The sequence below is a fragment of the Malurus melanocephalus genome, unplaced genomic scaffold (assembly GCF_030028575.1).
Source record: "Malurus melanocephalus ecotype Western Australia unplaced genomic scaffold, MMel_1.1 scaffold_4, whole genome shotgun sequence".
NCBI lineage: Eukaryota > Metazoa > Chordata > Aves > Passeriformes > Maluridae > Malurus > Malurus melanocephalus.
Genome location: NW_026623236.1, coordinates 3,624,822 through 3,643,523, shown reverse-complemented (window position 1 = coordinate 3,643,523; position 18,702 = coordinate 3,624,822). Strand labels below are relative to the sequence as shown.

General features: G+C 39.6%; 1 protein-coding gene across 2 annotated transcripts in view; it reads right to left on the bottom strand.

Moving 5' to 3' along the window:
- The window catches only part of SENP6 (SUMO specific peptidase 6), a 68,395-nt gene extending 50,091 nt beyond the window's left edge, over positions 1-18,304 (bottom strand). For both annotated transcript variants that reach the window (XM_057369239.1, XM_057369249.1), the window contains exon 1: positions 17,947-18,304. In XM_057369239.1, coding sequence (XP_057225222.1) covers positions 17,947-17,995 — 49 coding nt within the window. In that variant the 5' untranslated portion in view covers positions 17,996-18,304. The remainder of the gene's footprint in view (positions 1-17,946) is intronic.
- Positions 18,305-18,702: the final 398 nt, after the last annotated feature.

Below are 18,702 nucleotides of genomic sequence, written 5' to 3'. Positions count from 1 at the left end.
TGTTTAACTATTTTTTGATCACTAAGTTCATCAGTGCAGTGCCGATTATTTCCCTAAATAAATAAAAGTATATGTCAATATTTATTAAGCAGTAAGTCAGCAAGCAATTAAAAATTATGACCTGAGGTGCTGTAATAACTGTTTTAACTGTTTTACTGATATCCATAAATTTAAGGGTAGTTTCTCTGATATGAGTTATAAGCCACACACAGAAAGGGTCCTAAAATGTATTATTTACATAACTAATAATCAAACAAATATTGATTTTTTCCATCTATAAGCAACAGTTCTGAATGGTCCCAAGTACAATTTCAACATAATTGATCAACTGGATCATTGACAACTGACACTGACTTGAATCAATATACAATCCAAACTGAAATTTCAGGGTTAGCATCAACTAAGTGAGAACCCAAACCTTCTGTCACACTACATTACATTTCAGAWCTTTCTAAAATATTCACCATTATGGAGATTTTCATATAATATGATGGCATGGGGTGTTCTCAAGTGAAGGTGTTCCAGAGCATGGAGACAGCACTCATCAAAGCAAGGCATTGTTTCTCCTGAGCCCTAACTACTGCAACTAAGAGCYGTCTCACACAAATTCTGTATGACAAACTATGCAGCTGCTTTGATTGTGGTATAATTTAAATGTGTTTTTTCTTCCTACATTTTTTATTTACATTGTTGGAAATGCATTTAGAAATGAATGAATAAATGAACGCATGAATGAATGAATGAATGAATGATAAAAAGAATAAGAAAATCACAACCAACCACATATGTCTAGGATGAAGTATAAACAATGCACACAGAAATATTTATTGTATATTCAATTTCTGCTTCCAACTACTTGCATCTACTGCAGGCCTCCTGAGCCACAGGTGAATATGTTAAACACACAGTTTTGTGTTTAACAGCTTTTCCTACCTTTTTCTTCTCCCTGCTTGCTTTTTAATCAAGCCTGTTTTATAGAACTAACAGCATCTTGCAACAGAAAGTACCTCGGCTGAATTACATGAGTATCTACTTTCATTGATTCTGATTCAATCTAGCACCTTTTGGTCTTAGTACTCTACTCCTCCAGTCCACGGACTCTGGACAGTAACAAGTAATCCATCCCTATTCCCTCATGATCGTATACATTCCTGTTGTGTTCGTTCACAGTCTTTCTTTTCCAGGCAGAACAAGAAAAAAAACTGAGTCAGCTTAATTTTTCCTCATATGAAAGCTCTTTCATGCTTTTAGATCCCTCTTGATGCTTCTCTTTGAACCTCTTCTACTCTACCGTACCCCTTTTGAGATAAGGATACACACACAACAGTATTGAGGAATACTCAAGATGCATACAGCCCAGGAATTGCTGCAGAAGCAGAATGATGTTTCTGTTTTTTWCTTTGTTCTTTTCCCAGTAAATCTTTACACTGGATTTGCTGTTTTTACTGCTACGGAGAACTGCATTGATCTTTAGGTACTAGATAATTCCATCTTTCATGCATGATTTGGTAAGAACCACTTCAGAGCAAATCATTACCTACAGAAATGCTCTTATTTTACTTCTCATTCGCTTAGATTACTTGACATTTACCTATACAGAATTTCATGTATGATTTCAACCCACGTAGCAAAAAACCTGAGTTTACGATTTTCTTTACATTTACAATTTTCTTTAAATATCTAGCCATTCTACTAACCCAAGTAAAATTTAAACATCTACAAACTTTGTCACCTGGCTATCATACCCTTTCCCTTATATGTGTGCACCAATGTTAACATAAGTCCTTGTGCAATTCAATAGATTACTCCTATTAACAAAACAAACCTTTTTTGCCCTCTCTTTCTATCTCTTGCCAATTGTTTCTAACAAAAATTTCCATTTTATTCAGAGGCAACTTAGCCTCKCCCAAAGCCTTTGGTAAATGACTTTACAGAGGGAACAATGAAATCAATTCTGGTSTCTATTATCATTTCCATTAATTCAGGTTGCACAGTCACAAAGCTCACTGATGTAAAGTTCCTCAAACACCTCACTGCCTTTTTGAAATGCTGATGTGATGCTCACTACCCCCTTTACCTGTAGCAGAAAGATGATGCTAACCACAAGCAACACCCTACAGTCATTAGCTCCTTTATCCCCTAGTTCCTCTTACAACACTTGGATGAATGCCATTTGATCACGCTGCTTTGTTCACACTTTGCTTAATGTACTGCAGTTTCTTCCACTGATGCTTCATTTTGAGTCATATACTCTGTCACATTCCTTATTAAGGAACATTCTGGCATGAAGAATCTCTCTAAGTGTTGCCAAAGTGAGTGCAAGCAATTCCATTATTCAGCTATGACCTTACATACTCCAAAGCCACCTTTTACAACTGGTTGTCTCCTGATCCTCTGATACTCCTCAAACTTTCCTGCTGAGCTTGAAGAAAGACTTAACAGTAGTTTTTATGTCTGTTGGGGAGTTACAAATCAATTTTTCCCCCACTTCATTATAATTACAATTATAATAAATCTACCCGCTTTTAGCATTCTGTATTGTTATTATTCAGATAAAATGCCTGATTCAAGAACTGTGATGTTTTATTTCAGATATTATATCCTACCCTGCTGTTTAGCCAGGCCAGCATTTGGGGTGGCCTTTTGAACTTTACTTAAATAAATAACATGCATGCTGTAAGACTCCTATATGATACACAGAAATAACTCCCAAGCTGACTGCAAGTATTTTACACTCCACCTGCATATTTTCTTTCTTTTTCAAGAAGTTTCTTAGTATTTTCTGCAGTCCTTCTTCAATTTAAGCATTTCCGTATTGGACAGTTTGTCCACTGCTACTGATCAGTGCAGCTGCCCATGGAAAAAGTCTCAGTATTCCAGTCCTGCTCACTCAACCCTGGATCAATTCTCACTCTCTCTAGCATTCTTGGTCCTAACAAAAATGTAAATCTAGAAKTACACAATCATGTTAGCCAGAGTGTTCAACTGAGTTACTTGATCTGAACAGCCACTTCATATCTGATTCTATACAGGAATTTTTATTTTTTTTAAGGGTAAAGCAAGTAATCTGTTACAAAGGCTAAGCTGATGATTATTTTGTACTAAGATTTAATTTTGGAATTTCTATCTTGCAATTTGCATTATGTGCACTAATTCAAGGCTCTTTTAATCAGCAAGGCACATCTATACCCAGAGGTGAAAATATTCAAAAAAGCAGATCTAACCCTAAGGTATTGGTCAAGAAAAGGCAATCACCATACCTCTGACCAAGACAGGCAGCATGCTGGAGCAGATTTCACTCTCATTTTTCCTCCCACAACTAACTCCCTTTGGTGCTGTTACACCAAGGGAGGTATCAGTTCTTAGCCCAAGAAAGTAGCAGGAATTTAACTAGACAAGCTACGCAGGTGTAGCTGACACATTTCACTGTTTTTTTAAACAAGTGCTGTTTTTTAAACAAGTCCATTAAAAACTTCATGAAAAAACAGTGTGTTTTATTAGGACATTTATGTCATAATTAACCATATCCTGAAGCCAGACTTTTAAAGACCCCCACGCAGTCTTTTTGTATAAAACCCAATTATCACATTTTGGATTAGAAAGSAAAATACACCTCTAGGAAGAATGTCAGAAAGCATACCATGTAAGAAAGCATATCAACACCTTTAAGTTACTGTGTGTGGAYGCCGATTTGTAWACCCCTTCAGCAGGAGTTACTGTAACTCAACAGTATAGCCAAGCAATTCCTAAATAGAAGGAAAAAACTTCATAGCGAATATCCATGAAATAAAAGCAAGATTTTTCAGCAGCAAAAAAACAGAAACCTCTAAAATTCTGCMTGTCTAAAACACTAAATAATACGTAACAATATTTAGTAAAGAGTTGGTGTCCAGCAAAAGACATAATCTTGGAAGATTTTCTTTTTGGCATGTCATGCCTCATGCCTCATGCTCTAAGGCAAATCATTCCACATGAATCCATACTACAGCTCACTACAAAAACATCCACATGGGTTTATTGTTTTGTAGGTGATGCTGTACKGAGTTTGTGTGTCAAGATTTTGGTGGCAGTGGGCAGCCGCAAGGGATCAGTGGGCCTCACCTCTGTGCCTGGGAAGATCATGGAGCAGATCCTCCTAGAGGAMAGGCTAAGGCACATACAAAACAAGGTGATCCAAGGCAGCCAGCATGGTTTAACTCAGGGCAAATCATGCCTGACCAACGTGGTGGCCTTCTATGATAGAGTGACAGCAATGGCTGACAAGGGAAGGGTGACAGATGCCATCTCCCTACACTGCTGTAAGGCCTTTATTATAATCCACATGATGTCTTTATYTCTAAATTGGAGAGACAAGTATTTGATGAATGGACTACCTAGTGSGTAAGGAATTGGCTGGATGGACACAATCAGTGAGGTATGGTCAACGTCTCTATGTCCAGATGGTAGGTGGCGACAAGTGGTTTTCCTCAGGTCTCTCCTGGACTCTTTGGACTGATGTTCTCCCATGTCTTCATTAATGACATGATGAGATCGAGTGCACCTTCAGCAAGTCAGCAGATGACATCRAGCTGAGTAGTGCAGCTGACACAGCAAAAGGACGGGATGCCACCCGGGGGAGGCAGACAAGCTTGAGAGTGGTCTTTCCCTTGAAATTCAACAAAACAAAGAGCAAGGTGCTGCACTTGAATTGGGGCATCCCACACATGAGTACAGACCGGGAGAAGAAGACAGAGAGAAACCCRCTGGACAATACTTGGGTGCTCTCACAGAGCTAGATACGAGCCAACAGCATACACTGGTAGCCCAGAAGGCCAAATGTATCTTGGGCTGCATAAAAAGCTATGTGGCCAGCAAGTTGAGGGAGGTGACCCTGCCCCTCTACCTTGCCCTCATGAGACCCACCTGGAGTGCTGTGTCCTGCTCTGAGGTCCTCAACACAAGAAAGACATKATCTATTGGGGACTGGGTGCAGAAGAGGACCACAAAGATGATCAGAGGGTGAGAGCATCTCTCCTATGAAGACAGGCTGAGAGAGCTGCAATTGTTCAGCACAGAGAAGGCTTTGGAAAGACCTTACTCAAGTYTCCCAGTATCTTAAGTCTTATAAAAAGGAGAGGGATTATTTTATATGGACAGACAGTGACGGGAATGGTTTTAAACTGAAAGATGGCAGGCTTGGATTAGAGACATTACAAAGAAAAACTCTGCTGGGAGGATGGTGAAACACTAGAACAGGYTGCCCACAGAGGCTGCAGATGGCCCACCCCTGGAAGTGTTCAAGACCAGGCTGAATGGCACCCTGAGCAACCTGATCTAGTGAATGTCCATGGAAAGAGGGTTGGAACTAGATGCTCTCTTTAAGATCACTTTCACACCTAACCATTGTATGAATCTATAACGTCAACTCACTGAAGATGCTAGATGCATTCACTGACCACACAAAGAACAACTTTTCTAGGAAAGTAACTTTTTCATATGTACCACCGGTTTGCCAGAACAACTCCCCACCACCCCGCAATACAAGAGTAGAGACTTTGAGGTTTCTATTTGCACACATAGAAACTTTTACAAGTCTTTCATCTGCTGAGAATTCATCTATTTCTCTGTGTCCAAGAACCATTCTAAACACAAAACCTAAATCAAACAAAGGTTTGGTTCAGTACCCAGATGCTTTTCCAGGAAGACTTGAAGTTTATATTCTTTTTCCCCAGTTGCTGGTAAAGAAACACTACAAGCCTCATCTTATAAATGCTTACACCATCACAACAGCAACCAACTTACCAGATACTGCAGTGTTCACACAGAAAATGTAAATTAATTTAAATGTATTCAGAATCATTGCCTTCATCTAGACTCATATTTAAATAAATTAAAAAGAATGCTTCTAAGCTTTCTAATCTGTTACTCTAATTTAGAGTCATCAGATATATTGTTAAGAGGATACAAGTACTCATAAAACTCTGACACAGAAATATTTTTCGGTTTACTTTCCCCATTGCTTCATTATTCTTCCAGACAGGCTTCCATGCAAAACAGCTTTTTATCATCCAGCTTTGATACCATCAGCGCTATTATATCAACTGTGCAACCACAGTGAGGTTGCATTTTCACATTCTGAAGCAGCGCTACATGAACATCTTTTCAGGCCACTCACATTTCCTAGGAGCTGTGGATTCCTGCTCCTGTCCTGCACATGTCAGCACTGKCAGAAAACCTGGGGAAGGAAATGAATTCAGGCAAAAAAACCTTGACAAGCAGGGGAGGGGGAAAAATTATTTTTCAACCATATCGGCTCCGTCCTCCTGTTCAGCCACACTAATACAGGGCAGCTGTGACAGCACAGCAGAGGTAAGGTCCATCCAGGAACTGAAACTATTATAGTAAGTACTAGAGATACCAAAKAAATTTTCATGGAATTGTAGCCTAACATTTATAGGTACAGATTTAGAGATCTAGTGCTTAAAAGATACTCCCTAAATTAGCTGCAGAGACAAAATCTGTCCAAAGCACCTCCAATAACAGACAGTAATCATAACCCAATAGTAACTGAGATTTTACGTGAAACAGAGAGTTCAATAGTGAAATTCTAAGATAACAGTGTAATGGATACCAAGCATGGACAATACTTTTCCACATGAAGGGAATTCAATTCCTCAGCTGGCTAACAAAAACCCCCACAAAAACCCTTTCAAGATCTTGAGTCAACAGAAAACCAAAGATAAATACAGAGCATCCACTCTTGCACAAAAGCATTTATGCTCCTGAAAAACAAAAGTATTTATGAAAGTTCTGTACTTCAAAGATGGAAATCATCTGCATATTCTAGTAAATGACTGTGGCTTTTTTCAGGCCTTGCATGCACATTGGACTGCTTACATTGCACAATATTGCACTGATGAYAGGATTGAAGAACACACAACTGTGTAAGTTTGATCATATGCTGAACTGTGTAAAACATTTTTTAAGTGTTAACAAAAAGTCACAGAGAAGAATAAAAGCACAGAGCTTYGAAGTACATTAAACATTTTCTTTGTGATGGCTTGGAAGGTTTTTCTGGTAAGACAGCAGTGATAACCACGCAATGGACAACTAATGCTTCTCGACCTTTCCTTCTCATTCTCCCAACAGAGGTGTACAGGTATCCACCCAAGAATCCTGCCCTTATGACAGCATAAGAAAACAATGCAGAAATATTTCAAGAGGCCTTTTTTTACATCAGCAGCAAAAGAAATGCCACAGAAAATTATGGGCATTTTCTGCTCAATGAGACAGGAACGTAGTGACAAATGACTTGGAAAAAAATTAAGAATTTGATTCTTTTTTTTTGTCATCCCAGATTTCACTGCTAAGTTCTGTCTTCTGACCTGACAGTTCCTCAATTCYATCAGAAGAATCTGTAGGAATGCAGCATCCTGTCAAGGAAGATGTGATGAAGGAACGCTTAAGCCAGTTGTACCCAAAGTTTGGAAAAACATCACTGCCCTTCAAGAAGGGCAAKGAGGATGATCTGGTAAACTACAGACTAGTCTGCCAAGGATGGAACTTTACCATGTGTGTGCTCAAGAGTGGACCAGATTAACCTCAGAGGGAATAGAGACTGGACAAATCCCTGAGCAACCTGCTCTGAGTCTGGCTTGAACAGAGTGTTTCAACCCATCTGATTCCAACCAGCAGTCAAGTAAAACCAGTGATTATTCATAGGTATAAAGCACCTCCTGAGACAACTGCACCCCCATCACAGAAGCTTCCAAAAAAAAGTATGTCAGTAATTTTTCTTCTTCTCCCTCKCTGAGTAAGTCTGACACTCATTCAAAATTTCCACACAAGTAAAATAAAGAACATCAAAAGCAGGAACCAACAATAAATGGAAAAAAAGCGAAACAAATAAACAAGAAAGYAGTTTTTTCATCTCTAGCATTATGAATTCTTTACTTATCTAAGACCTCTGTTGCTAGACTTAAGATCTAGCAATTCAGAAATCAGGAAAGAAGTTTTGTTGTTTTTATAGGAAAGGTAAATGTAAGAGAGACATCTTCCTATTTTATAGATAAAAACAGGGGTAAAAGGTAGGGTTAGGCTAAGAACATTTCTGAACTGCCAATTTACTCTCAAACTGTGAAAAAATATGTAAAATTACCAACCACTTCAAGGAAGATGACAGCTGAACAAGAATTCCAGGATACAAATTCTGTGGCAAATCAGTATGTTAACCTTAATCACATATGATCTCAAATTCTAAACACTRGAATAGTTTTAGAAGATGAGCAAAACACAGCAGGAAACATTATGGTATATAATGCATGTGATTTGCACACTTTGTTATGCACCATAGGATCCATCTTCATATAAAACCYAGCTTGAGCAACTGAGAATAGAGCAGCACTAAACAAACAGCAATCTATTTTTAGAAAGTGCTGAAAGGCAGTTACATACAGAGTTAAGATTAATAACCTAGCCAAACTACCTGGAAATTAGGCAACTGACACAAAGTTTCCATGCTTGCTGCAGTAATTGGAACATCACATTGAAATAAAGAACCGTATCTACATACCAAAAGGTAGAAGAAAAGAATAATTTGTACTATTTAGTATTTCTGGATTTATTCTGTAAAGTTTCACAGATGGTGTCAGATAGATATTATCCCTTTTATAAAAGTATACAGAAATTAAAAGTCCAGAAAGATTCCATGACCTCTGCAAGAATTTAACTTGCATATGCAGGATGGAAGACTCATAGATCATAGAATTGTTTGGGTTGAAAGCAACCTTAAAGATCATCTCCAACCCTGCTGCCATGAGCAGGGAGGAGACCTTCAACTAGACCAGGTTGCTCAGACCCCCATCCAGACTAGTCTTGAACACTTCCACAAAAATTGCTTCTTTCAAAAGAAGAAACTCTAAATGTAATTAAAGAAGAGAAAAAGCAAGACACTTCTTTGATAGTGTCAATTGTTCAAAATTCACATGAAATGGACCTCAAAAAAAGCATATAAAGAAAATTATAAACAACATCAATTGAAAAATATCAAAAATTTTGTCACATGAAAAAAGCATATTCGAGAAAAAGACTGAGTAGGAAAAGGATGATGAAAGGGTTAGTCAAACCAAGTGGTGAGAAAAATAYTTGCATTTGCGTTTCTGTAAAGGCTAAATACCTGGGGTTTTCTCCTGTTCTTAGTAACACTGGCATGCTTTCATACCCATATGAAACAGCAGTCAGCTGAACTGGATTTCTGATATATCTGAAAAGTAAAAGACTAGCTCCACCAACACTCCTCTATATGGCAAGGATTAATTTTCTGTCAATTCAGTTCCTTCAGCCAACTTGCCACGAAGCCAGTGAAGTGCCAGTGCTGACTCCAGAGCAGCTGTGAGCACAGTCTCTGGGAGGGCAGCAGCTCTGTCCCTCTGAGGAGCTCCCAGCAGTGGGCCTGGTTGTGCTGTCAATCGCTTGCACAATTGCTTACATGGACATACAGCATGGCCTCACACACAGGGGAAGTCAGAGAAATTAAACACCAATATAGGCAACAGCCTCCTCAGGCTGTAGTCTCAATCAGCTCAGACTTCACCYCCCTTTGCAATTAGCGATCATGAATGCAGCAAGCTAAGARATAATGCAWCTACAGTACTGCATTAAGAGCACCRAAATCTTTGTAATGGAAGTACCAAACTTCTCCAGACCTAACAACGAGTTTAAGGAACACTGACAACTATGCCACAGTAATCCACTAAGCAGGCTTTATTTTTAAAAAAGCTAAAAAATCACTTTAACATCCCATGAAAAAGAAACATTTTCTCAGCAATGTCTCATAAAAGCAGCAAAAGTGAAAGGGCTATCAATCAACTCATTTTTAATAAAATAACACATGCCAGCTTGACAATTGAACCTACTTATAAAACTACTTCTCCAGAAACTGCACTCAAAAGACKGCTAAAGCAGAACATCAAACTTGTTAAGTGACCATCCTGCAAACAGAGATGAGTTTCAGCCACTTCCATCCAAACATGAAACTCCTTCTTACCTTGATCTGTAAGTTCTTTATATTACAAAGCACAAGAGTCTTTCTTCCACCTCTAACGAGCAGTGCCTTTTCTATCTAACAAAGGTTTTGCTACATGACAAAGAACTTCTTTACTGTATTAATCACAGATAGTTTTTTTGGGGTGTTTATCAAGTAAAGATTCAGCTAAAACACAATTTGCCTTATGGCAGAACTACTAAATTTTCATCACAGGTTTACTGTCCAAGAGCCAGGTATATGCAATCACAAAGTCCTGAGTCAGAGTAGTCCTGGAGTCCACTTTTGAAAGTTTACTCCCAATTGTAAAGGATCCTTAAATTGTCTCTTATGCAATAAGCCTTTGCAGAAATAAAACTATAACATACTCTAGTAAATATTTATAGAAGTGAGCTTCAGAAATGACAAAGGCAATCACAAATATGAAACCTAACATCTACTGCATAGTTCAAATTCTCATCTAATGGGCTCTTGAATAATCTTTCTGTTAGACTGTCGTATTAAATTCTGTCATCAGTAGGATATTCATATTTTGGTAAATGAACAATAAAAATTGGACATGCCAAACAAATACAACATTATATCATATGACATTAATAAAAACACATCAGCAGAATAAATGTTAGCACCAATAAAACAATTGTGTGGCATTGGATAAAAACATACTCATAAAAATAACAAATATTTTGCAGCTGTTTCTTATAGACATAAATTTCTAAGATTACATATTATTAATCATGTCATTTAGTAATATGTTTTACCACACCAGCAGAATATTATTGGTAGTTTTCACTTCTAAAACACTGTTGTGGCAAGTCTTACAATAAAAATCAACAAAAAAAATCTCACGAACAAAAAAACAGAGACTTTGCTCCAGCTCATATGGTCTGAAAATAAACAAAATGCCAGAAAGGCTTCACACAGTTTCTGAATCATCACTGTTCTTTATCTATAATCACTCAATATTAACTCAGAGAAAGCTATCCCAAAGTCTTTCACTCCAATTCTTCTTTCATAGGAATTACTGGGACACACATGCAAAAACATTTCCTTGCCTCATGCAGCCCTTGTCCCTTAACAAAAACTTTTTAAAGGCCTGCTGGCCAACCTGGGAAGAATAACCAGAGCCTGTTCATTTATTCCCTCCAGTCTCCAACCTTTACCATAACCTGATCCTTTGCAGGAAATAACCTGCTATTTAAAATAACTATGTTTTCTTGGGCAGAATAAAGACCACGTTCAGTCTTGCACTAAAATATCTACTACAAAGTTTCTGTATTAGACCTTAGCCTGATTTAACAGATCACCAGGCWGAGATGAAAGAGGGAATGTCCTATTCTTCTCACATGTAGAGTCTGCTGCTCTCACCAATCTGAACCATTGTCCTGCCTCTACCAGTTACCCTTCAATAAGCAAATTCAACAGAGGTTTGGCAAAGTGCCAAACTGGAATGGCAGAACAGAGCAAGTTCAATCTCTCTGGCAGGAAGGTGTTAAGTCTCGAGGGTGATAGAGAGTACATGCAGCTTTGCTTCCAAAATGGAGTCGCACCCACTAACATGACATTCATTCAGACACCAATTTTGACTTCATTACAGCTTAAGGTCAGCTTAACCTGAAAATATTAGCATGCTGGGCTGCTGAACACAGAAGCAGGAAGTTAAGAACACATGCTTTTAAAAACTAAATGTGCAAGATAAAACTGCCAACACATTTAATTCTACATAATGAATAAGAACAGAAATATTTTACTAATGCTTTTATTTTCTTCATAGAAAGTAAGTACAAAACACCAGACAGATATYAACCTCTGTAAAAATATCCCCACCTTACAAAAGCCTCCACACTAAAACCAAGTAAGTGCTAAAACATGTGCCAAAAGAAAGGAGCTTAACAAATGTGCTCCCTTCACCCCCAACTCAAGTGCCTTTTAGAGTAAACATGGGAGGAGAAGCATTACACTTGTCCTTTTTTCCCAAAACCAGAATTTGCTCCTGGTATCTCTACAGTCTCCTCCACCAAAACAGCTCCATTTCTATGTGTTTTCTCAGTCTCCTGCAGCATCTTAAGCTATCCTGCACAATCGTTCCCTCCTTTCTTTGCAACACACAGAGATGAAAGCATACACTGTCCTGTGACCTGAGTTCTCTTGCTGCCGTGACCCCTAACTGCTCAGCCACTAAAGGTACTAACACCAGTGAGCAGCAAACTGAACCATGTTCAGGCAACACTGAAACCTTCACTTCATGGACACTAGTTCTGATTTCTCTTCTTAATGGAGTGAGYAAATTTCATGGAACTTCTACATTTTTACCTGTAAGACCTTTACACCTCTATAAATGAAAGGATTTTAAGTTTGGAAAAACAAAAGTTATGCTACCATGTTTGTTACTCATAACAAAGCACTAGCCAAGGACACTGAGAGTCGTGAGGCAYTGGAACTGCCCCAGGAGGTTGTGGATTCCCCAACTCTGCCAGCAGTCAAGGCCAGGTTAGATGGGGCCTTGAGAAATCTGGTCTAGTGGAAGGTCCCTGCCTAGGGCAGGGGGGTTGGAAATAGGTAATCCTATTACTGGGAAGGGAGAAGRCAAAATTATCAGAGGTGACTCAAAAAACCTTCAAATTCTTACAAAGCARTATTTAAAAGTGGCAAATATAATGGTTTCCCATTATAGGATCTGTGATAACATAAAACACGTTGACGCTCCTCATTTATGCCAATTATGAAACAAACCTAAAACTACAGAATAGGTGAAGTCTAATACTGCACCAAAATCCATGTACAGCCTTTCAGAAACAACAGTAGTAAAAGCCAAAGTTGCTGTTGAAATCATTAAAATAAATAAATAATCAATTTTCTTTTATCCTTGTACATAAAACAAGAAGGAAAACACTGAAATATCTAAATTAATAAACTAAAGCTTCATATCTGTGCAAGCATGACATCTACAAACTGTTGGTTTACATTTGCTACCAAACCATATATTAATGTTGCTACTTCTGTTATTACTATTATTTTTTTTTATTTAAAACTTACATAAAGAAGAGTGTAAGGATCTCTTTTAGGAACATTCTCATTTAATTATTTTTTGCCACTAAAATCCACTACAAATTCTGTACCTTTTCTGAGGAAAAAGCTGTGCTTTACTACCAAATCCAAGTGCCAGAAAATAATGGATGAGGCATCCCAAACAAGACAATTAGTCTTATACCTGAAACTTGTATGTCCCACTTTGTGAAAAATTAATACAGCAGCAATTAAAAATTACRAAATAAAAAATGCCTCCGCAATGAAAACTAGAAAATTGCACACAGATCCTTTATACTTGAGAAAACTCAGGATGAGCCTGGGCTCCTAGAATCCTATGTCTCAAAATTAAGAAGGTGATGATGTGCAAGAGGACTGTAGCATAGGCTTTTACCTTAGAATGTGCTCCCAAGCATTTTGYAATGTATGTTATAGAGCAGTAATAGATAAATTAGGTTTCTTTTTAGTATCTTCCTACATTTTTTTAAGAAGCACCCTGTCTTTGTTAGTATTTCATGCCATCTATCACCCAAGTTAGTCCGGCATGTATTAAAAATAAGACAGTAAGAAATGTTTTCAATTTGACTTTGTTGAGAAATAATTCTCAACAACTAAATTTCACTCATAGAAAATACTTYATTATTGAAGTCAATAAGAAGGTTTATTTTCTCAAAACCACTGGAAAGGACAGCTGAACATTCTGCAAGTCTAAGAAGASACATATGCTGTGCAGGAAAAAAATYTTTAATTGGTYGAAGGACTGGGATATATAAACAAGTCACAAACTTCGCACTTTCTCATAAGAAAACCACTCAAGAAAAGCAGAAGAAAGTAACAGAACCTGTCTGGACATTCATGGGATTGATGCAAACCAGARAAGAATTCAACAGGATAAAGCAGGAGTTTAGAAAGACACAGAAATCAATGATACCTGAAACAACTCTTCCCCACATTTTCAAACTAATCACAATGTCCATTAGAACAAAGCACCAGAGACTGATCAAAGACAATTACAACAATCAATAATTAAATTTCACTGTCAAGAGAAAAATAAAGAGAAGAGTCTGGCAGGTAGAAAGGTTTCAAGTGTTCTACCTGAATATGAACTCCACTCCAGCCTCCTAATTTGTATTACTCCAGTCAGAGAATTCTCAATTTGATTAAAAACAGAAGGAAAAACAAACAAACAAACAAACAAAAAAAAAACAACAAAAAAAACCAAAAGAGAAAGGAAGGGTTGACCACCACTTCAAACTCTACATTAATACACAAAAATTGCATCTTTCTGTACCACCCCAGAATCTCAGCTACCTTTAATAAAATACCTAAGTCTACAACTCTTGCTTTGGTGAAGGCAATTCTTTACATGTGAACTGAAGGAAGAACAAAGCAGTCTTCTGGAGTTCTCTGGCAGACAACTGTGAAGTTTATACTGCTGCTGCTAACAGGTAGCCCACATASTTTTCTCTACCGTTATTAGGAAACCTGTAGCCAAGAAACAGGAATGAAAATTGAGCAAATTCCTCTTACAACTGCACTGAAATATCTCAACAGCTCTGAAGCTASGGACTGGCAACATTCCTTAGAAAGGAGATCCTTGAAAAGAAAATTCRATACTGGTTCTCAGTATCACTACTGTAACCAACAGGAGATGAAATAAGAAAACAGAAGAGAATAAAACATTTCTCCCTGYTTCTGGAAAATATTTTAAAGCTTACCTATTACCTACTGCATAAACATTAGTAAACTTCAAATTCCATGCTGGAAAAGAATTACAATTTCCTTGCAAATCAGTAAGGAGGCAGAAAACAAGAGAGTCTCCACAATTTTTCTCCAGGGTAATGATCAACAGTACTCTCCATTCCCACATGTTTAATATACCTTCTACTTTAAATCCAAATGAATTTGCCTATCATTTTTTATATTTTAAGTGTGACTATCATTTAAAAAACACAGGAACYGCAGCAGACGGAAATCTCTAATCACTAAACTTCTACTCCTCCACATCAGGAAAGAATTCYCATGCAACAGAACTACTCTGTTAGTGTGAATTTCTACATATTCGGTCCATAACTTTGAAACATCACCTTTTGTAGAAAAGCAAATTCAGAACTATTTTACTAATTCCACTTGCAAACTCRATTAAATAACAAAAATAGAGTACTTTCCACACTTCTAACAGTCCTTCAAGTGAAGTAATCATGCAGGCCGTGAACAGCACTTCTTCAGAATGGTAACAAGTGAAGCTTTAAAAAGAGGAGTCCAACACTATTGTCTTAGGAATCTTTTCATATTTCCATTAAACAGTCTATAAAATAAAGCATTAAAAATTATGCACATTAGATACACAGAACTGGACAAAAAACATGTGCTAGTATGAATCACTATGTTCAAGAATGGTATTACCAGAAAGGCAACAAATAAATCATTCAAGGAACACCCCTCCAAAAACACCCATTTTGTTTTTACTGGAGAATAAAATAATAAAAATATTAAGAGGAAGCACTTTGACAGTGGAATGATGAACACAGTTCTTCACAGTAACATCTGTTACACTAAATGAAAGAAAAGCAGTATCTCACCAGACATGTGGAATCAAAATCAAAATTCTGAAAMACTATCATTGAAAAGCAATTTGTATATTTAAGTCTGACTGATAGGCAACATAAGCATGACAGCACCAGAAATGTCTATGTAAATGCATGTATACACACACACATATATGAAGGTCCGTATTCAACCAGCAATTTCCATTAGAACGAGTTTAACTGGTGGTAGATCTAACATCCATTTAGCCCAYACTTCTTCTATTGTGCACATTTAACACTGCAATGGACAAAGGAGTCCAGCCCCACACCTTTGCATGTCTTTAAGGAAACACTTCCAAAAAATCAAGCAAACAATTTTTGGTTCTTCCTAACACAGCCTTCAAAGGAGTCAATGAAATACACACGCTCAGACAAGTTACAGATCCAACTTTATGCTCATGTATTAATAATTATCATCCTGCATTAGAAGTTGCCCTACACACTTTCGTCCCCTTTTTTGTCCTCATTATACTTGTTTCACAAATATGGCACTCTCATGCTTGTCTAGCCTTTGGATAATGGTAGTTTTAACATTTAACATCAACATGGTTGATGCTACCTTTCCAGACTGCAGATAGCAAAGAACCTCATGCATACATATAAGCATTTTATAGATATTCTGTGCAGTTTCCCAGCTCTAACTAAATCTGCCCCAGTATGATTGCCCCATTTGGACTTGGGCCACCCCCATAAWTTTTTTAATACCATCATCTACACTAGATTTTCTTCACACGTGGCTCACCACTCTTAGGGTTTCTATCACAACATCAGTCCTAAAATGAATGAGTCCCCAAACAATAGGGAAACACAAAAACAGTTGATAACTCAGTTCACCCATCATGGAACACTGAAGCTTCAAATGGAGATGCTATCCAGTTGTTGTGGTGCTCCTGCTGYTGGAAAGAGAACTTGCAAGCAAAAATAAATGTGGATATTGCATATGAAATCTGTCTTTTCTAAGACACCTTGTCCACTAGGCAGTACTCAAGGGGAACATAGAAGACAGTGACTAGTCATCACCTTGACAATTTTAGCTGTGTGCACAAACCTAACTATAGTCTGTGGAGGCTTCAGGAAAAAAATGGAGCATCTGCATTTCATCACCAAATCCTTTAAAGGTATAAGGGAGGTAACATGACAGCTATTATTAACCAGAGTTTCTGAACATCAGTATTCCAGATTAATTATTCAAAACAACATGCAGTATTTTGTTCACACAGTACATCTATTCCAGAACATCTAGTAATAAAAAGCCAATATCCAACATCCTGCAGCAAGAGAAAATCAGCAAGAGCTTATGTTCTGTGATACAGGTACTGCAAATCTCCAATGCTAAACTTATCCCTGTCTTGAAAAACTCTTCTTATGAGAAGTGGYTAATTTCATTAATTTTTCTTTGTTATCATCATGGTAATTTGGCAGAATTTAGCAGACTACTGGTCTATACCAGCAGGGTATGTGCTAACAGCAACTCTGCAAGACTACTGTAGTAGATTTTTTAACGTATTAATGGAACTGTAAAGGTTCAACAGTTAAAAATATTCCATTTTCAGGAGCTTTCTGCATTGTAATTAATAGCTTTAGTGACAAAAAAACCCTCAAAGCAACAAACCCGTATAACAAAAAAAAAAAATTAAAAAAAGGGCTTTATAAAAGCAAAAGGTTTTCTTTCAAATGCAGGTAACAAGGTTCATCATCACCTTCGCATCACAATTACAGGCATTAWCCCCTTCCCAAAATCATACTCAGTCCCAAACCTTTAAAGGAGCCCTTTAGGAGCAGGCGAAGACTCATTTTATAGTGGGGCCAAAGAATACGGGCTAGGCCGGGGCCTGGGAGCGGACTGAGGGCCGGGCCATGCAGCCCTGTCCTCCCCTCTCACCCAGCGCTAACCCTGCCCGGCGCCCCCAGCCCAACGCCCGCCGAGCTGCACCGAGCTGCACCAAGCCCGGGCTGCTCTCGGCGCTGCCCCGACAAAGGAAAGAAACACCGCACTCCTTACGCCTCGGAACAGTAAAAKAAAGAAAGAAAGAAAAAAGAAAAATGAACCGAATCGCCCTCACTAAGCCCTCTCTCAAGGCAGGTCTCTTTTCCCCAGACCTAGCCACGGCACCCACCCTTCCCCCACCACGAAGCCACCTCTCATTGTCGTCGCACCCAAAGARGACCCAYTACCCCCACCCCCCACCCCATATGCACTCACACGCCCGCCTCCCCCATTCCCCAGTTTGTGCCGTGCCCCTTTACTGGTCGCCAGAAGGGAAAGGCAGCTCGCGGGCCACATTTCCCCCCTCGCAGCCATGCACGCACCTTCCAGAAACAAGCTGTCTCTGCAACCGCCGCCGCCGCCACCGGCCATCTTCCCGCTGCCGCGCAGCGCTCCCTCACTCCATCGCCCAGCGCGGCGGCGGGCCCGGCCCTTCCCCCGGCCTGCCCGCCCCCACTGCGGAAGGCTGGGTGGCTGACCCGCAGCGGCGGCACTACCGCCGAGGCCCGGCCCTCTCCCGCTGCCGGGCCGCGCTGCCTTCCGGCCCCCGCGTAGGAGGAAGCGGCGGCAGCGCACCCGCTCCTCCCTCAGAGCGCCCGCCGCCGGCACCCCCGAGCGGCTCCAGCCGGGCCCGGCGCAGCGGCTGCCGTTGCCCCCGGTGGGGCGGGCGGGCCTGGCCGGGGCTCTGCCGCACGCGCTCCGGCAGCGCGGGGATGGAGCGCACCGCGCTGCCGCCCCTCTCCTCCCTGAACCGCGCTTCCCTGCCCGGACCTGCCCGCCGCGGGGGCCGCCGGCTTTCCCGGCCCCGGGACGAGAAAATGGCCGCAGCAGGGCTGCGCCCCGCAATACCTCGGGCTCTCCCGCTCCCTCCTCGATCAGCCGGGAGGCAGCAGCTCTTTGGAGACGAGGAGGTGGCTCGGGTAAAATGAATGAAGTTAGAGGAGTGCGGGAGTCCATTGCGGAGCGCTGGGGCCCGCCGGCCTCTCACCTCGCTAAAGCTCGGGGGAAAGGTCTTGCAAGGATCAAAGATTCCTCTCAATCTTAAAGTCTTATGTGGCCTGATCACGGCATATTTAAAT